The sequence below is a fragment of the Argiope bruennichi genome, chromosome 6 (assembly GCF_947563725.1).
Source record: "Argiope bruennichi chromosome 6, qqArgBrue1.1, whole genome shotgun sequence".
In the NCBI taxonomy this organism is placed as follows: domain Eukaryota; kingdom Metazoa; phylum Arthropoda; class Arachnida; order Araneae; family Araneidae; genus Argiope; species Argiope bruennichi.
In genome coordinates this window covers 39,487,064-39,506,216 of record NC_079156.1, presented here as the reverse complement: position 1 = coordinate 39,506,216, position 19,153 = coordinate 39,487,064, and the positions used below count along the sequence as shown (strand labels likewise).

Here is a 19,153-nt window from a genome sequence, read left to right as displayed (position 1 = left end):
GTGTTTAACCAGCTTCTTATCTGTGCAAACATCAATATTTCATAAATTTCCACAGAGTTTTTTTTTTTCTGATTTTCACCAAACATTGGATGTTCCATCTGTTCTTTGTCCATCAGTTTTCCTCGATGATAATAGGGAAGTGCCACAAAAGAGATGCTTGCTTATTAAGTTATTACAGAAGCTCTAATGGATCCCAAACTACCAAAGCATATAGTGCATTATCTCAAAGCTACGTTAGGGATTTTGTTTGGATATTTAACTGGGAAGGTAATCTTTCTGTAATAAAAGTATAAATAAGATGCGATGCATTTTGGTAATAAATATTGAAATAACATATATTAATAAAATATTATATATAAGTTCTTTATTTCCTTTTCGACTGATAAATGAAAGACAATTTTTGAAAAAGACAGAAGGGAATAAATTAAAAATCTTTTGGGCATATTTATTGACTGGATGTCTCGATGATAAGAAGTAAGATATTTTTTTTTCTTTACTGCATCGAGTTACTATTTTGATCTATGATTCGGGGAAAATCTAGTTCAGTTTTATTATACTTATGATTATTATGTATTATTATTATTATTATGAGTTTTTAATTTGTCTGTATTAAGTATACAATTAAAGTGTAGTCCTGTCAAGTATTATGAAAAATTTTTATAGAATTAATTTTAATGCTATGATTTTTGTTTTACTATGTAAGACTGAAATTTGAAAATGTGAAAAATAAATTCATCTTCAGTTATGTTGTGAATTGTCAATTTTGTAGGAATGAGGCATACTGAAAATTTAACCTTTTTCTGTATTCCACTTCCTAATACTCACTTTTTGATAAATGAACCAATATTATTTTTTAATATTTCACTTGACTTTTAAGAATGATATCCAATACTTTGAACATTAGTCGAATTTCAATTTCTTTTACCCGTCTGAAATCTCATAACAACTGCTGAAACAATACTTTAACGATAAAAAATATGTGTATTAAATTTAAACGGGGTATTGATTTGAAGGTTATTGAAGGAATACAAATCGGTAAAACTAGTATTTATATTTATGTACTCCAAAATGTTTCTAAAAAAGAATTGTTTGCATACTGTATAATAGCTGGTACTAATATAATGAATGGTGTTAAGTGATTTTAATCATTTTTCAAAATTTAAATTCTAAAATTTGGAAAAAAAAAATATTCTAACTAACGAAGCAATGTATCTCAAACGCTGAATTTTAAAATTTTATTGTAAAAATTTTTTTATTTAATATTTTGTACAATTGTTAAAAAAATTTTAATATATATTTGCATTTAATACATATTCTCACATCTCTAAATACGTCGTCGGATAGAACAAACAATTATTTTTCTATTGAAATTTATTTAAACTATTTAAAGTAATTTAAAGAAGTTTGAAAACTTCTTAAAAATATTTTTTTCGAAAAGTATTAGAATTTTAAATTAAAATATCGGCATTTTTTTTCTAATTTCGTTACTTTTTTTTGCATATTTTTAGATATATTAACTGACACATTTATTTCTATTTTAAATGAAGAACCTGCCAATATACCATTTTTATTGATTTTTTTATTTGATTGTTCTTAATTTATAAATTAAATTGCTTTCATGATATGTACGTAGCTTTTAATTTGCTAATTTTTTTTATATAAATGTGAGAATAGTGGTGGTGGGATATTCCTTTGTTCGAACACTCCCGATTATCCGCGGAATTGGGTGGCGCGGCCTCCGCGGATAACAAAAATCGCGGATAATCCGAAAAAAGCTAAACACAGGTATAGCAAAAAAGAAAACAGTCATTCAAACTTTGAAAAATCGTTTCATGTACAATAAAACGTAAAATAAACAGCAGGAAATGTTTAACTAACGCTTAATATTTTAGTATATCACTCAAAAATAACCTAAAATGCATTTTGTTAATGAAAACAGAAAAGTGCTTTGTACTTAAGAGAGGCTTCAAGGATACACAGAAAAATTAATAAATATGTACTGTTTTAATACTGTAATGTATTATGCAATTACAAAAGCATAACTGCAAAACTACACTTTTTTGAAGAAATCAGTCATTTGTGTTTGCTTCTTGCTTTGGAAGCATTTTCTCTTTGATTGGAAGCAAAAAAATAAATAAATAAATAAATCTTTGTGCGGCAGGCGCGGATAACCCGTCCGCGGATAATCGGGAGTCTACTGTATTATACTTCGTTTACTGTGTAATTTTCTTTGAATAAGTATTGTTAATTTGTGAATTCAATGAATAAGTGGTTTGTTCGTTTTCGTATGAAACTAGCATTAATATTGGATAATAATTGACAAAACATCAGAAATTACTTCCTAAAGAATTAAAAATTAGCTACATGTTAATTAGAATAAAAGAATGTTTTCCTTTGGAGGTAACTCTATTCATAAAGATCAATGCACAACTTTGACAAATCCTACAAATTATACGGCTTTCGAAACCACTTTTACATTTAACTTCGCTTAAAAATTCATTTTCTGCATCTTAAAAATTTCTGTCTATTATATTCTTTATAAATTTATATTAGTGAGTTTCAAAATAAATTTATTACTTCACATTTTTTACCTCATTTATTTACTTGCCATTGTATTGCAAACAATAAAATGTATGTCAAAGAGGATTAACCAGTTCAGAACATTGCCAAAAATAAATTCTAAATAAATAAATACATTTCCAAACGATAAAAAAAAGGATTAAAAAATTCATAAAATAAATCAAACAGCTGCCGAAAGCTAGGACGGCATCTGTAAGAATCTTGTAAGGGTGTCCTATATTATAATTATTTAAGAATTATTTTACTTTATATAAATGCGATTACTTTTGGGAAGCTGAAATCCTAAATTAAATATAGATTCTGAAAAGAAAAAAAAGGTACAAAAAATCCTTATGATTGATTTAATTTTGTTGAAATAAGTGTTTGACCAAAATCTATATAAAATAAACATTATAAATTTATATTTATCATTTTATTTCATTATAAATTTATATTTATCATATTTATCATTTTGAATAAATTGAAAATGATTTATTTAATTACATTTTATTGATATCCTCTTAAAGATGTGGCATTTAAACCCAATTTCATTCGTTTGTAGTTTTATTATTCAAAAGATATTCAAATTAATGATTTTTCAGATAACTTATTATATTATTGGAAATTATCATAAGATACTTCTTGCTTATATTTACTTTAATCATAATGCATCTTTTTCTTCTATCATTAAAATGTTTCGTTTTAGAAGGATCTCGCTTTAGCAGGATCATTTTATCTATTTTATTTTTCTTTAATTTGATAAATTACTTAAAATAATTCATCCAGATGTAATGCATTCATTTGGATTTTAAAAATAATGTTTAATTTGAGCCCATTAAATTTTAACTTCATACATTTCAGATCACAAAACAATAAAACATACTAAAATGATATTATATAATGCTTACAGTTATGACATTTATTCGAATACCAACGAATTAAAAGTGCGCATGCTCCATTGACAGTCTGTTCACTTTACTTCGTTTTAAAACTTGGACGGCTCCCTTCACAATTATATTAAATATGTTTTCTAAAACTACTAATTCCAAAACAGACGATAATATTGTCTGAAATTAATAGATTGCTTATTTATAAAGAAATGAAAGATTATAAATTAAAAGCAAACGATTTTATTTTTTTTTATCTGTTTAGGCCAATTTATTTTTCTTTTTAAAATTATTAAAACAATGTGAATTGCTTTACTTAAGACGTATTAATTTCAAATTTCAATTTTTGCGAAATAATATATGTTTATACTCATTTTTAAAAGTTCTTCGTTCAACATTTTTTATTCCATTTTCCCTCATTTATCAAAAGTAGGGAAAATGTAGTAACCATCCAGTACTTCGACCATGATGTTTTCATAAATCTGCATTTATATTTTCGACATAAACAAACATCTGAATCAGAAAACTAAGCTTTGGAATTATATTTATTAGTCCATGTAATATGAGCATAACAACAGAGAAAAAAGGATGAGGTTAGTCTGAGCATCAAGATAGTAGATCTGCATCAATGTAAAATTTAAATTTTTTATACATTTTCCACGTGAAACTCATTTTTTATAATATTATATTAGTTGACATTGATTGAAAATATCATACACGCTTTATATTTTTGATTTATTCAGACTTTAAATGAAATCATTATTATTTGGAAGCATCATTATTAATAAAGAATTTTTTTAAAAAAAATTGAAGAAGAAAAAAAAATGGACAATTTCTTCAGCAGAAAAGATTATTCTTGTTTTTGATTCTTCTATTACAATCGAAAAACATACTAATATATTAACTGGATAAAAAAATTTCGACAACAAACTATAAATGAATACCTTGCATTTTTTATGCCTATCCATAAGTTAACTATATTGTTTTTATATAGTATGAAACCCCATCATGCATGAAAACTGAAATAAGAAAATTCCATTTTCATTCAAAAGAAAGTTATGATGAATCGCTAAAATTTTTAATACCTATTTGTAAAGAAATTTAGCTTATCATCGAATCTAGATGATATATGAACCATAACTATATACGAATGCATATTTCAGGTATTTTTCTGAACAAAACTATGGAGAAAAAAAGGAAATACTTATCATGAAAATTAAGAAAACGTTTTAACATACAGATAAAATCTTAATGCTTGTTCAGATTTGTCTTCTTTATATTCCAAAGATTGGAAATCTAAATCTACTTCAAAACAAGCTTTAAAAGGTAAGGCTTTACTAATTGCTATAATCGAACATTTTGTGTAAAAATCAATTACTTGCATGATTATCAGTATCTTCATATAAAATATTTGCATATGAAAGTAATAAGATCATATATTCAGCTGTTATCTTTAATTTTATTCCAATAGTAAATTTCTAAATACTTAGAGTTAGGCATATGGTTCCAACAGGAAATATGCTTTAAAATGACATAAGATATCATATTTTCCTTTGATTCGTTTAATAAATATAATTTTGAAAAAATAGGAAATCTTAATTTTTATACAGTTTTCAAATCTAATTAGTCATAATAACTAATATATTTTGAATGCAACAATTTTAAACGAAAAGCATTTTACTTTTCTGCGATTAAAAGTAACCGAGTTATGAAGCCTTAATTTAGAATGACCAACCTCAGGGGAAAAAAATTCTTTGAGTGAATGATCTTTCTTGAGGCAACTGTGGAAATTATCTAAAACATTGATATTCAAAGTTTCAATGTTTTAGATCATGGTCACTTTGATTGCAGAAGATTGGAACATTTTTGTTTAAATGTTAATGTACCAAAGATACTTTACTAATTATGTTTTATAGGGTGATTTTATGAAAATATAGGTTTCGAATTTTTTTTCGGGAGTAGATTTGTGGACCAAAACAGCATAAAATATAATTACTCTTGTCAATTAAAACATCTTTCAGTTGAAACTATATGCCTATTTCTAAACAAAAAAAAAATTTAAATTGTTAATCAAAAATAAATTATGAATATGTTAAAAATATGAAAATAGGATGACTAATTTATTAAAAAAAGAACCTCATATTTTTGCATTGGTTACGGATGCAAGATACCACTACATGTAATCACGAGGCGAAAAATAGAAAACTGGGACAGTATTGTACAGAAGTGCGAATTGTATTTAAATAGTTTACGAATAAAGAAAAATTTATCACTTATTACTTATCCTAAAAATCTCTTATTCCTATGCCCAAACATCCAAGACCATGTGTTCATTCTAATTCAATATAATCTACAGTTTATTTTTGTGTTTTGATTAAATTCATTAGCAATTTTTCATTATGATTATTTATGTTTATGTTCATTATGTTTATTTCTTTATGTTTATGTTCATTATGTTTATTTCATTATGTTTATTTATGTTTATGTTCATTATGTTTATTTCTTTATGTTTATGTTCATTATGTTTATTTCTTTATGTTCATTTATGTTTATGTTCATTATGTTTATTCATGTTTATCCTTTTCTACTCGTATGTATTTGTTACGCTCCATATGTTCAACGGGTTATTATTATTAATAGGAGGAAATGATTATAACGATTTAACACATTGATTGATTATTATTAATAATTACTTATTATTATTAATAACTCCATGTAATTATTAATACTAGCAGCAGTTTTTTATTAATAATAACAGATCAATCATATTGGTTGTAACATATATATTAAAAAAAAGAACGTTGTTTTGACAAATTTTTGAAGCATTAGCATTCTGTTCACGCTTTACATTCAATTGAAATTTGATTTACATTTATTGATATCTTAAAATATTTAAATTATCACAGATAGGAAATTTAGAACACATGAATGATTTTAATTAAAGTCTATTTAACACAGTTTTTTGAATTAATATCAGTTTTGTGCAAATCTCTTCATTTCTCGTATTAAAAACTAAAACTGTTTCTGAAACGATGGAAATCAGTTCTTAGTAATACACATATCACAACTGGGGCCTTTTAATATGAATCTCACATTCAATTACATAAATTTACTACTTCTGTTCAGCACAAAATTCTTGTAATGTTCTAAACTCCTAAATTCCTAACAAAATAACAAGCTGTTCTGTATATCTGGATTGAATAGGAAACATGCTTTATCAAACGATGATGCAGCTTTTGTGTATCGATTTTTAATGGATTTTGTCGATCAAATAAAAAAGTTGAAGGATTACAAAAGGTTTCTAACATTGAAAAAAAATAACATTATCAATTATCCATCGAAGGCATTATTACATTATATTAAAATGAAAAGTGTTACGCATTTTATGATTCGTGAGTTCGAGAGATATTTTTTTTTTCATATATCTAAACTATTTATTTATAATTATAAAAAAATGGCACGTGATTTAATGAAGCAATTAATAATGCCATTATTGGAGTAATTTTGCTTATATTTTTTATAATCAAATATAAGCAATCAGAAATACAATTCTTTCCATTTCAGCTATAATATAAAAATTAAAACCTTTGAATATAATTTAGTTCTTTTATGCATAATCTTTGATTAAAAATTTTATAACATGCCTAAATTAAAATTATTTCATATTTCTGATATGCATAGAAATTGTAAGAGATAAAAAAATATTTCATAATATATTATTATATTTCAGTATTTCTTATTTTTATTTGTTCTAAAAATTGTATTATTAAAATATTTAAATAAACAAATATTTTTAAAGCACACTATGAAATTATTAGTTTTCAGTTGTGATTTTATTTTGCCTCATGATTTATTTATATTGCATATATTTTTTATTTATTACTCAAATATTTTCTTCGTTAAATTGCTTTTAGAACAATTTGCAACTATCACAGATAAACTTAATTCAATTGCAAAATTGTACAATAATTTAATTTAATTTTGCTTCTCTTGTTTCAAATTTACTGTAGTATTATTTTCTTTAGTTTATTACAAATTTTTCAATCTCTGTATCCATTCAGACCTTTTCTAAAATTTTTAATAAATTGAAAATTAAAATAATTTTTATGACACTCACATATTTGCTGCTAAATATATATTTACTCTACTTACTTTTTCTTACTTTTTTGCGAATCGAAATAAAATATTACAATCGTCAAAACTAAAATTCGAATTTCAAGAGAGAAAAAAATTCGCAAAATGATTTCAAAATAATTCGATTTTGAGATTTTCAAGATTCTCTACACATCAGAACTCCTTGAATCCGTAAATTACATTTTTGGAATTATATCTGCTTTTCTGTGAACACGATAACTCAAAAATTCTTTGAGCTACACAGATGAAATTTGGTAAGTGGTTTTCACACCAAATTTGAAGATCTGGATTCAATTTTAAACGAATTCTTTTCGGATAAAGTCTATTTAATTTAAAATAACCAGGAACTCAGTAATTATAAAACGTAAAGAATTAAAGAGATAAAATTTAGTGCAAAGATTTATTACTTAAAAATTTAGGAATTTAGAACCAAATCTTACAAGGAATTGGCCATCTGTCGGTTGGTACTTTTACATGCATGTAAAGGAAATAATTGAAATTTGGTCAGTCAACTTGGAATAACAATTGTATGTCTATGCCAAATTTTGGTTTTAAACTGTACGAAAAATATTAATCTTAAATATATATTCGATTTTCTACCATTTATATATAAACTGCCTATCAGCGATTAATAACCAAACATCATACGCTAAATTCGGACTAAACATCGATCTTTCGCACTATTGTTCACCAATTGCATACACTTAATAATTCACAAGTAGCAGTTTTCTTTGTTATATCACGAACTTTCATGTGTAAAAATAAAAATCTCAACTGTCATGTATAAAAACAAAAATCTTTACTATCATGTGGAGATATAAAAACTTGACCTCCCGTGGCGCTAACGGCCTTGACCAAGGTTCACTATTTTATGCGGGAAGAAGGTAAGAGCTCTTTTATTAGAGAATATGCATGTAAGTTTTGGGACATCACTCAGAATGGTTGGATTTAAAAAAAAATTTAGAATCTCCATTGATGAATATTTTTCTAACTGAAGGTGAATACTAGATGAAGTTCAATGTTAAGTTGGTTTTATATTTAATTAAGCTGTGAAGCTGAAAAAAAAATTTATATTTACAGTAGATATGTTATATTTATATAGAAATGTTATATTAATATTATATCGTTAGTTATCATCATTGCATTAATATCAATAAAGATTCTACTATTAATACACTTTTACAGATATATATTTTAACCCTTTAAAGGGCCATTTTTTTCTAGTCATGTTATGTTAAAATATTTTTAGACTTGAAATTAGAATAAGAAAAGGGATTCATTTAGCTTATTAGATAAATTTAATTTGATTAATGAATTAATTTGGTTAATTAATAATGAAGTAACAAATCAAGACACATCATTTTGTGTAAGATAAAGAACTGAAGCCTCTAAGTTTCTGATATACTAAAAAAATTTGTTAGAACTTATGCAACCTACATAATTTCATACAAAGATTGATAAATTTGGTGGGAAGCATATTTCTTGCGGCCCTAGAAAGGGTTAAAACACATTAAATAATCTGATTTTTAACATTGAATAATCTGATTCAACATGTGAGTAGAATTTTTGTAACAATCAAAGATTAAAATTTATGGCCCTCGATTAGTTAATCTGTGAAATCTTAAATTATCTTGTGGTTCATTTTATTTTAATTCACTATTATATCTCGAAATAGCTGTTAATTATTAAAATTAGTTATTGGAAATTAAACTGTACTTATGCATTTATTGCCCACAAAATTTCCATTTTTTTTCTTCCTCTTTAAAACCATTGCCGTCAAAAGAAGTTTAAGATTAATCCTATTCTTAGTCTAAATTAAACATTTGGTTTATACTTTATTCAAAGCCGGGCAAAGATTTTTTTAAATAATAAATAAAGAAAAATATGTTGTTAATTTATTTTTGAGTTCAAATCCTGAATAACACTAAAAATATGTACTTTTTAGAATTCAATCATTTGCATTTGCTAATTTCTAAAAGACACATCAGATTATTTTTTTCTTGAATGAGAATGTGAAAAACAAACTATTGTAATCGTCAAAACTCTGAGCAAATTTTGATGAATGTCTCCATTTCAGGCTTCCCTGACCCCAAAAAAATTTGGAATTTTTCCTTCCATATGTTAACTTGAAAACTTAAAAATGTATTGACATAGGGCGATGAAATTTGGTCCTTTTCAAATACTTGGTTTATATTTTAATCAAATTCAGCCAAAGGTTTATTTTTCAAATAAGAAATTAAAAAATATATTGTTGCTTTATTTATTTATTTATTGCCTTACTTTCCAGAATTTAATCATTTGCCTTTCCAAATTTCTAAACGACATATCAGATTATTTTTCACATTCTCACTGAAGAAAAAATAAAGTATAGTAATCATCAAAAACAAACATGAACAAATTTGAACGAATGTCTGCATTTCAGACATCCCCTGGTTCTGAAAAACACAATTTTGGAATCATTCCTTTTGTCTGTGAATCTGAAAACTTAAAAACACATTGCCAAAGAGTGACGAAATTTAACATGGAATCTTAATTCTAAATAAAAGAAGGCATTAATAATGCATTTGAACACAAATTGACTCAAAAATATAACACAGTTAAATTAAAACAGCAGCATACCAATATTTTTACAGTTAAATAAATATTGGTATAAGACTGTACATCCAAAATTGTAAATTTAAATCAACCTAAATATCCAGTCGAAGGAAAAGAAAGTATCCAAAATGTATATTCGGTTTTCTTCATAATATTTTGAAGCACAAACGAACCATATTATTCACTTTAAATGGAAAAAGAATCTTGAAATTTGTTCTTTGCCTTGAGCTTTGGAATTTTGCCGATTACCTTCTATATTACCTCACATTTTCCATATGTTCAGAGAGGAAGAAGATGAAATTAGAACATAAAAAACGTTGCTAGATTAACTAAATATATAAGATGGTACAAAGAAAAATAATCTCATTCGTTGTTTTCAGTTTAAATGACAAAAGAAGATTTTTTCCCCTTCTGAATTCAATATGCATTTCCTAGAATCGCGAAATTACTTGACAAATGACTTAAATGTTTTTGGAATACATTAATGAATTGCTTGTATAATTATTTTACAATATATAATTTGAAATTTTATTATGTTCAAACCATAATCACTATTTAAAATCGAAAAGCTGAAAACATCAGTAAATAAATGATCAACCAATTTTTTTTTAAATCTTATTACTAGGCAAAAACTTTCCTGAAGTTATTGAGAGCATTCAAAAAAATTATTTAAAATTCAAACTCAGAAAACACGAGAAAATAAATAACTAGCTTATTAGAAATCTAAAGAATAGGTAAAAACGCTTGTTTAAGTTTCCCCATCTTACTAAATTCAAACCAAAATTAGCTAACTCATTTCCCCAAATAAACTTTTGATTGATTCCATCTTGGCAAGAACAATGCGAGCAATCCATCACTCTCTTTTTCTCTCTCTAATTCAAAAACTCTGGAGGCAGAAATAATTCCTTTTCTTCCATTTTATTTTTTACTTTTTCTTTTCAACTAAAAATGCACTCATAATAATTGAATAGGCTTTTACCCGCATCAGTTCGCATAAACAAGTTCACTGTTTGTTTGTTTTTTTATCCTTTTTTACCTTGCATTTCTTATGGAAAATATTTTCTAATGAAGGAAAAAAAAAAAAAAGAACGAAATAATCGTCTGAATTTTCGCTTCCATCAGGAACACAGCTCAACTCGCATGAGCGAGAATAAAAGTCGTCTGTCAATTATATTCCGTTCTTTAATTGGGAAAAGAAAGATATCAAATGATCCAGACCGACTGGTATACGTTTGTACGTTCCAAGTGGGAGCTTCTCTTCATTTTGAGAGATGATTAGTTGTAGGCTACCATCTTATATGTAGTCCACTTTCGTGTTACATACCAGTTATTGCGTATCACTTTCTAAACGAGGAAAGTGCTTTTCAAAAAAAAATTCCGCTTGCCCACCACTCTCGATCGGAGAGGGGGAAATAAGAGGGATTTCCCCCGGAACAAATCTAGGCTATCCTTCTCGCCAATGGCTGAAATTCCAAGATGGCATTGCGTCATTTGCTGTTCTTCCTTAAGTAGGGCGGGTGTTCGCCACCTTTGTTCCTGGTTTGGGGCCCCTCCTGCCTCATTGATAATTTCACTTTCTTCTGGTGGACTGGTTTCTTTTTTTATTGGTTTTTTCGAACCGACTGCCACCCGCAGTATTTAAAGAAGATTGTCGCTCATTGTGGACCAGAATCGTTTCAAATCTCGAATAGTGAAGACACTACTGCTATTTAAGTGGTACCAATTGGTTTGTTTTAGAGTTTGTTTTCTGGATTACCTTCGGTGAGTGTGCTGCTACTTTATATTTGGGATTGGACTGGCAAGCGACTTTAATCGTGATTTCTAAACGCGCCGTTTAGCTGCAATCACTTTCGTTTTCTAGTGACTATGTGAGGAAAATTGTCTTAGTACTCTAATCTCTAAAGATAAAAACTCTGAATTTTTAAATTAATTTTAAAGTAAATGCAGTTTATCGGAATTTATTGGGAGCCTTCATGATATAGCGCCCTGCTATGATGGTTTTTAATCGCTCCGTTTAGTTTCAATCGCTTTCAAATCAAAAATATCTTTGTGAAAAAAAATTACCATCATCGTCTAGTCTCTAAAGAGGAAGAAATACAGTTTTAATTTTTAAAAGTATTATTTCAACTAAAATTATTTGGAGGTTTTATGATCTAATTCCTACTGTGATGATTTTTAACCACGGCATTTAATTCCAGTGATTCTTATTTTTTCAGAGATTTTTTTTTTGTAAAAAATTACCTTTATGTTTTCATCTACAAAAAAAGCAGTTTTTAATTTGATATGAAAAAATAACATTTTATCTAAATTGACTTGAAGACTTTATAATGTAAAGACTGTAATAATGATTTCAAAACGCTTTCTATCACTTTCTCTTCCAATTACATATAGTGAAAAGTTTATTTTGTATTCTTGTTTGCAAAGAAAAAAATGCATAGTTTTGAATTTAATATTATAATTAATTATTTTATCTAAATTCATTCGTAGGTTTCAGGGTTATATTGCATGTAATAATAGTCTTTAATCTCTCTATTTAGTTTCAGTTAATAATAAAATTTAACTTCATAGGATTTTTCTCTTTTTATTTATTTATTTATTTGAAAGGTGAAAGTCGCTCAGTTTTTAATTTAATTTTAAGATCCTGACAGTTTATCTGAATGTATTTGCATATTTCATGTTAAACTTTCTTGTAAATCTAGGAGAAAAATTTCAAAAGCTACATAAGTTACGTCTTTTGTATTGGAAAATAAGCATATTTGTACAATTTCTTATCATTTAAACCAATACTCAGTTAATGTTTTACTTATTTTCTAGAAATTTTCAAGCAATATTTTTAGATAGAAATTTTAGCAATATTATTACTTGCTATTTTTATCATTAAAAATTTTATCTTAGCAGTTTTTATTAGATGCGATCAATTATCTCATTTCATTAAATTATAAGTATTATTTTTATGCCCAGTGTTCATTCCAAAAATATTTAGTAATTATTTAGAAAAAAAATTCAAAAAGAATAACATACGCCTTTTAAAAATTAGAATTAACTCATTAAATTCATGATCGGCAATCATTATTTTCTTAATAAAATATTTATCTGAAGAAACTGGAAATTTTAAATGTTTATATTTATTAGCTCTGAAGAACAGTGGAAATTTTTGTATGTTAATTTAATATGATTTTTTTTCTTTCATTTCTAATTTACCTTTTCTTCCTTTCAATGTTATTTTAATAAATGTCTGCCATAGTTATTTTAAGCAAACAATATCAAATGTTGCCACTAACAATCTTTTGATATATGTATTTATATATGTAGAATCAAGAAAATATTTTATCGTTTGGTGTAAAACAAAATTTATCCATTAATTCTATCGAATCAAATTAGTTAAATATTTTCATGCATTTAACTTAATCAAAAATAATTAATCTTACGAACTTACATTATTTCAATAATAAAAAATAATAATACCAATCAACTTTAAAAAAAATGCATCTCTCTCCATGTTCTTTCTAATATTTATCTTCATAATACGGATATATTTAATATTTTTAACTGTGCCCGCAGTGCTTCTATGCAAGAATACAATGTTTCAATTCTTACTGAACTGAAAAGTAAACTCGTTCTTCCAGACAAATAAATTATCTTTGCATGAACTGATTTTAAATGACCCTATGCAAGTTCCGTTCTCCAGATCGGAACCTACGAGGAAGTGATATAGCCATTTGAACCGGTTCCTTGACAGACAGACGTAAATTATGGAGAATCCTTCCTGGCTTTTTTTCTCCTTTAATTACAGAGAATATAGAGTTTTTAGAGTAATACTCACCTAAGGCAAACTTTCAGGAACTGGATTTTATAATATGTCATTGTATTTTTAGTACCTGAATGCGTGTACTGGGTCACGTATTCTAAGCAGTTCGAAAGTAATAGGGAAAGTTTTGTTAGAGTGAAAGTTATTTTTCGAATATTTTATTATGCTTTATGTAAGATACTTTTTTTAAACTGAGCTTTCATATTTGGATATTGTAAAATACTTTTCCTTAACTATTTTAAATAACAAATAATTTATTTAAATAGAATAGAATAGCTTGCATTATATTACATAAAATAATATAATATTTTTAAATAATTATATACACAAATTTTAATTTTAATTCTATTTCAAATCATAAACTCTTTCCTTAGCTGTCAAAATAGATTAAAATTTCGAGAAAACGAGTTATTTATTTCGATCTACTATAATTTTGCTCACAATATCTGCAAAATTTTATTTAAAAATTTTTCCGGAGACAATGTATTTTTAAATTAAATTTCTGTATGTATGCAAATCTTGTAAAAGATTAATACTTTCTGATGTAGGTTTATGACTTCTAAAAATTAAAGTTAAAGATATAATTACATTTTCATATTGTTTGAAAATCTTCTATAAATATATTAAGATTATTTTAAATATATATATATAACAAAATATTAATTCTTGAGATATTAAAAGTTTCCAATCTGTATAATTAAAATAAACTGTTATCCCCACGAAATTCTTAAGAAAATAATGCTTTTTTATTTTTCAAGTAATCCACTGTAAAGCCGTCAAAATATTTTAAGAAATATAATAAAAATCAATCAATTATTTGATAATGTATTTGTTGTAATATATATCTATAGTAATTTTATTTAATTTGCTTTTATAAAATTTATTTGTAGTTCTAAAATGCTATCGATTTTCTTATGTCTTTAAAACAGATAACACAAAGTTTAATTAACAGCTAAAATTAATTTAACAGCTTTAATAATTAATTTAATTAACATTTTTATTAAGTTTTAGCATAAGAAAATTGAGCTGTGCTTCTTAAAGTGGCTTGATTAATGCTTGAAAAGAAACCTTCAAATTTTGTCCATATACCAAAAACCATCTAACGTGTTTCTATATTTATAAAGCAAACGATAAATTAACAAATAACAACTAATATCGCTTTTTTTGTTTTGCAGACGATAATACAAATCAAAATGAGGAGCTTTATTGTACTTACTCTCTGTCTGGTGATGGCAGCTGTTTTTGTCCAACAGAGTGAAGCTGGTGGACACCTTAAATTGAAGAGGTTGGTCAAATACGGCCTCATCGCCAAAGCCTTGACAGGAAAGAAGATCTTCCTGCCACTTCCACTGCCTCTGCCCGTTCCTATATTCAAAGAAAACGTCCATCACTCTTCCTACCCGTAAGTTACAATGTTATATAGGCAATCAGCATAAGAAACAATATTAAATATGAATAAGGATAAGGGGATAAGGAACAATATTAAATAAGGATAAGGGGATAAGGAACAATATTAAATAAGGATAAGGGGATAAGGAACAATATTAAATAAGGATAAGGGGATGAGGAAAATATTAAATAAGGATAAGGAACAATATTAAATAAGGATAAGGAACAATATTAAATAAGGATAAGGGCATAAGGAACACTATTAAATAAGCAATAAGAATCAGGAACAATATTAAATAAACAATAAGCATAAAGAAGAAAATTAAATATGCACTGAGCATCGTATTCAATATTAAATATCACTAAGCATGAAGAACAATATTAAATAAAAATAAGCATTAGCAATGTTAAAAAAGCAATAAGTATAAGCAATATTAAATAAGCAATAAGCATAAGGAACAATATTGAATGAGGAATAATAGTTAGGATCAATATTAAATAAGCATCAAGAACAATATTAAATAAGCAATAAGCATTAGCAATGTTAAAAAAGCAATAAGCATAAGCAATATTAAAAAAGCAATAAGCATAAGGAGCAATATTAAATGAGCAATAATAGTTAGGAATAATATTAAATAAGCATAAAGAACAATATTAAAAAAGCAATAAGCATAAACAACAAGATTAAATAAGCAATAAGCATAAAGAACAATATTAAATAAGCATTAAGCATAAGAAACGATATCAATTAAGCAGTAAGCCTATGGAACAATATGAAATAAGCATTAAGCATAAGGGATTTGCATAATGTGCACGTATAATTAATTCCTTAAACAGAATTTGGAATCAAAACATTTTATTGCATTTATACGATTTACACTACATAAAATCAAAGGCATGCTTTTTATTAAGAATGAATTTTATTAAGAATATTTTTAAGAATGTGCTTGAATTTTTTCTATATAGGTTTATTACAACGTTTAAATTGAAATCCTAACTTTGATCATTTTGTGATAAACCAGTAGACAATTAAAGCAATTGCAATCTTATGTCACTTATGATATATATAGATGATTAGACTTTCCCAATAAATATTTTCGTACGAAAATATCAGTAAAAACACTCAATTTTCAAGTAATCTACATAAAAAGAAATTCAATTGTTTTATATTGTACTCAGCCTGATTGTCATCTGATATACCATCATAAAACCATCAGTCTTTTTAAGCTGTTTAGTTTCAAAACGACGACAATCAGCGAAAATAGCGCTTATCTAAAATAAAGCGACTATACCAAATTTATTGAAATATTGTACAATGCTCCTAGCGACGGAATAAAGAAATTACTAATAACTCACACAATAAAGAAGATTTGCCAAATTAGAAAATACACGCTATACCATAAAAAATATACAGAAAAAGTTTCATGGAGCTATCTGTTAAATTGATATTTGGGATTGAAATCATTTCCTTTCCATGACCTGAAAAAGGGTTCGCCTTAAAATTGAAAAATGTGGTTTCCAATGTTATAATACCGGTTTTCAGAGCTAAACAATGGCGAAGTGTAATTTAAACAAAAAAGGAACAAAAATAGTAAAAAAAAAGTTCTTTTAAAAAAATGCATTCAAAGAGAAATGGAATCTAGGAATACATTTTCGATTTTAGAGCGAACCTTCATTCAAGACACGAAATATTCATAATTTTAGTCACAAATATATCCATCAATTTTACAAATAACTCCATGAATATATTTTTTTCTGTATTTTTATAATGATATAGTATACATTTTTCTAATTAGACTATTTGATCATTCTTCTTGATTGTTTGATTTTTTTAAATTTCTATATTGTACCTCTGGGACTCTACTTTAAATGGAAAAATTTGCCTTTTTTTTCATTTTATCAAAAGGATATACTTTAAATTATCTGCTTTTTTATGATTAACTATTTCACTTTTTTGAAAAATGCTCATTTATAACCAATAAAGAAAATATTAAAAGGAACTACGTGATAATTTCTATCTAGATCTTTCTTTTCGTTTTTATTATATATGTACATCCAATAATTGATAAAATATAAACAGAATTTATTTATAACATTTATGCAATTCTTATAATAGTTGATAATCAACCAATAATTGATAAAATATAAGCAGTATTTATTTATAGCATTTATACAATTCTTATAATAATTGATAATCATCCAATAATTGATAAAATATAAATATGAGCAAAATTTATTTAGAGATTTATGCAATTCTTATAATGATTGATAATCATCCAATAATTGATAAAATATAAATATAAAACAGAATTTATTTATAACATTTATGCAATTCTTATAATAATTGATAATCATCCAATGATTAATCAAATCTAAATATGAACAGAATTTATTTATAACATTTATACAAATCTTAATTTCCATTTGTTTATTTATAGTGTCAATCACCACACCCATGCTGAAGTTGGCTATGGATTGGAACACGGACATGGTGGAGGTTATGGAGGCGGCTATGGAGGTGGTTTCGGAGGAGGATTCGGTGGAGGATACGGAGGCGGTTTCGAAGGTGGATACGGCGGAGGGTGGTGAAACGTGCCAAATTTATAGAACATTTTCTTCGTTGTAATAATCTCTGCCATCAAAAGACGCTCAAGGGCAATTCTCAGGATACTATTGTACATAGTCTTTTCTGACCGTTGTAACAAATGCTAATATGTGGCAAATGATATGTATATTTTTATTGTATTCAAGTGTGAAATGTTAGATATGTGTTTGATAGAGAAAGTAGAAATGTTCGTGTATTCTATAAGCCAAAAAAAAAAAAATAATAATAATAATAGTTTCGATATTCAACTTGTTACAATCAATAAATGAAATTTAATTTGAAAATTCGAAAAAAGTAAGCAATTTAACCTGAAAATTAATATATATTTATCCATTTCAAATTTCATATAGTTTAAAATAAATAAAAAGCACAAATCGTTTGCAACAAATGGCGTATATAGACATATCTAATTGATTGTTAAGAAAAAGATAGATAGATAGATAGAAATATAGAAAAGTTTTGTTTGAATATATACTATTTTGCATAGAAACAAGAAAAATACAAAAATTTAAATAATCTTTGTACATACATATAAACTGAACCATAGCTCTGTAGAGACGCACATAAAAATTGACGTATTGTAGTCAATATTTGTCATCATTTAGATGGACTGCATTTGTTTTGCTTCTGAGACTTTTATTTCATATTTGTTTTAATATCTAAATGAGTTTTCATTACATTAAAATTTCACCTGAGAGAAATGAATACTTATATTCAAAAAAAAGCCTACAAGCAAAACAATACAGTCCAAACATTGTTAAACGGTCTGTCGTACATTTGTATAATGTTCATCATCTTTCAACCTCATTAGGTTTTAGGTTATATTTTTTATATTATTTTGGTATAAAATAAAGTCTCAAACTGAAAGTTTTTGGTTTATTTATATTTATTTTTAACTTTTTTTTTTCATTTTCATGGCTTAAGTTTTTGTTTCCACTTGCTCTGCATTAAATAATATTTGAATGAACACAATTAATAAATAAAAACTACAATTAACTAATCATTAGTATTCCAATAAAATAGATTTGAATTTTCATTAATTTAAAGCCCCTAAACATAAAAATAAGAATGTTCTGAATAGAATTTTTTGAAAAATTACTGTGTTAAAACTGATAGCAGTACTTCAAAGCTATCCAAATATTTATTAAATTTGAAAAATAAAATAGAATTTACTGA

The 19,153-nt window shown here is 25.9% G+C and overlaps 1 protein-coding gene across 1 annotated transcript; it reads left to right on the top strand.

Annotated features, from left to right (window-relative positions):
* The first annotated feature begins 11,787 nt into the window (after positions 1-11,787).
* Positions 11,788-18,844, top strand: LOC129972236 (probable H/ACA ribonucleoprotein complex subunit 1). The gene is made up of 3 exons (XM_056086290.1): positions 11,788-11,936; positions 15,159-15,385; positions 17,811-18,844. Exons 2-3 carry the CDS (start codon positions 15,177-15,179, stop codon positions 17,959-17,961), a joined length of 360 nt encoding a protein of 119 aa, XP_055942265.1. The 5' UTR covers positions 11,788-11,936; positions 15,159-15,176; the 3' UTR covers positions 17,962-18,844.
* Positions 18,845-19,153: the final 309 nt, after the last annotated feature.

Excerpts from the sequence above, each read along its gene's own strand:
- LOC129972236 (XM_056086290.1), top strand. The coding sequence starts at position 15,177 with ATGAGGAGCTTTATTGTACTTACTCTCTGTCTGGTGATGGCAGCTGTT. Across the intron at positions 15,386-17,810 it reads GTCCATCACTCTTCCTACCC|TGTCAATCACCACACCCATG; the intron begins GTAAGTTACAAT and ends GTTTATTTATAG.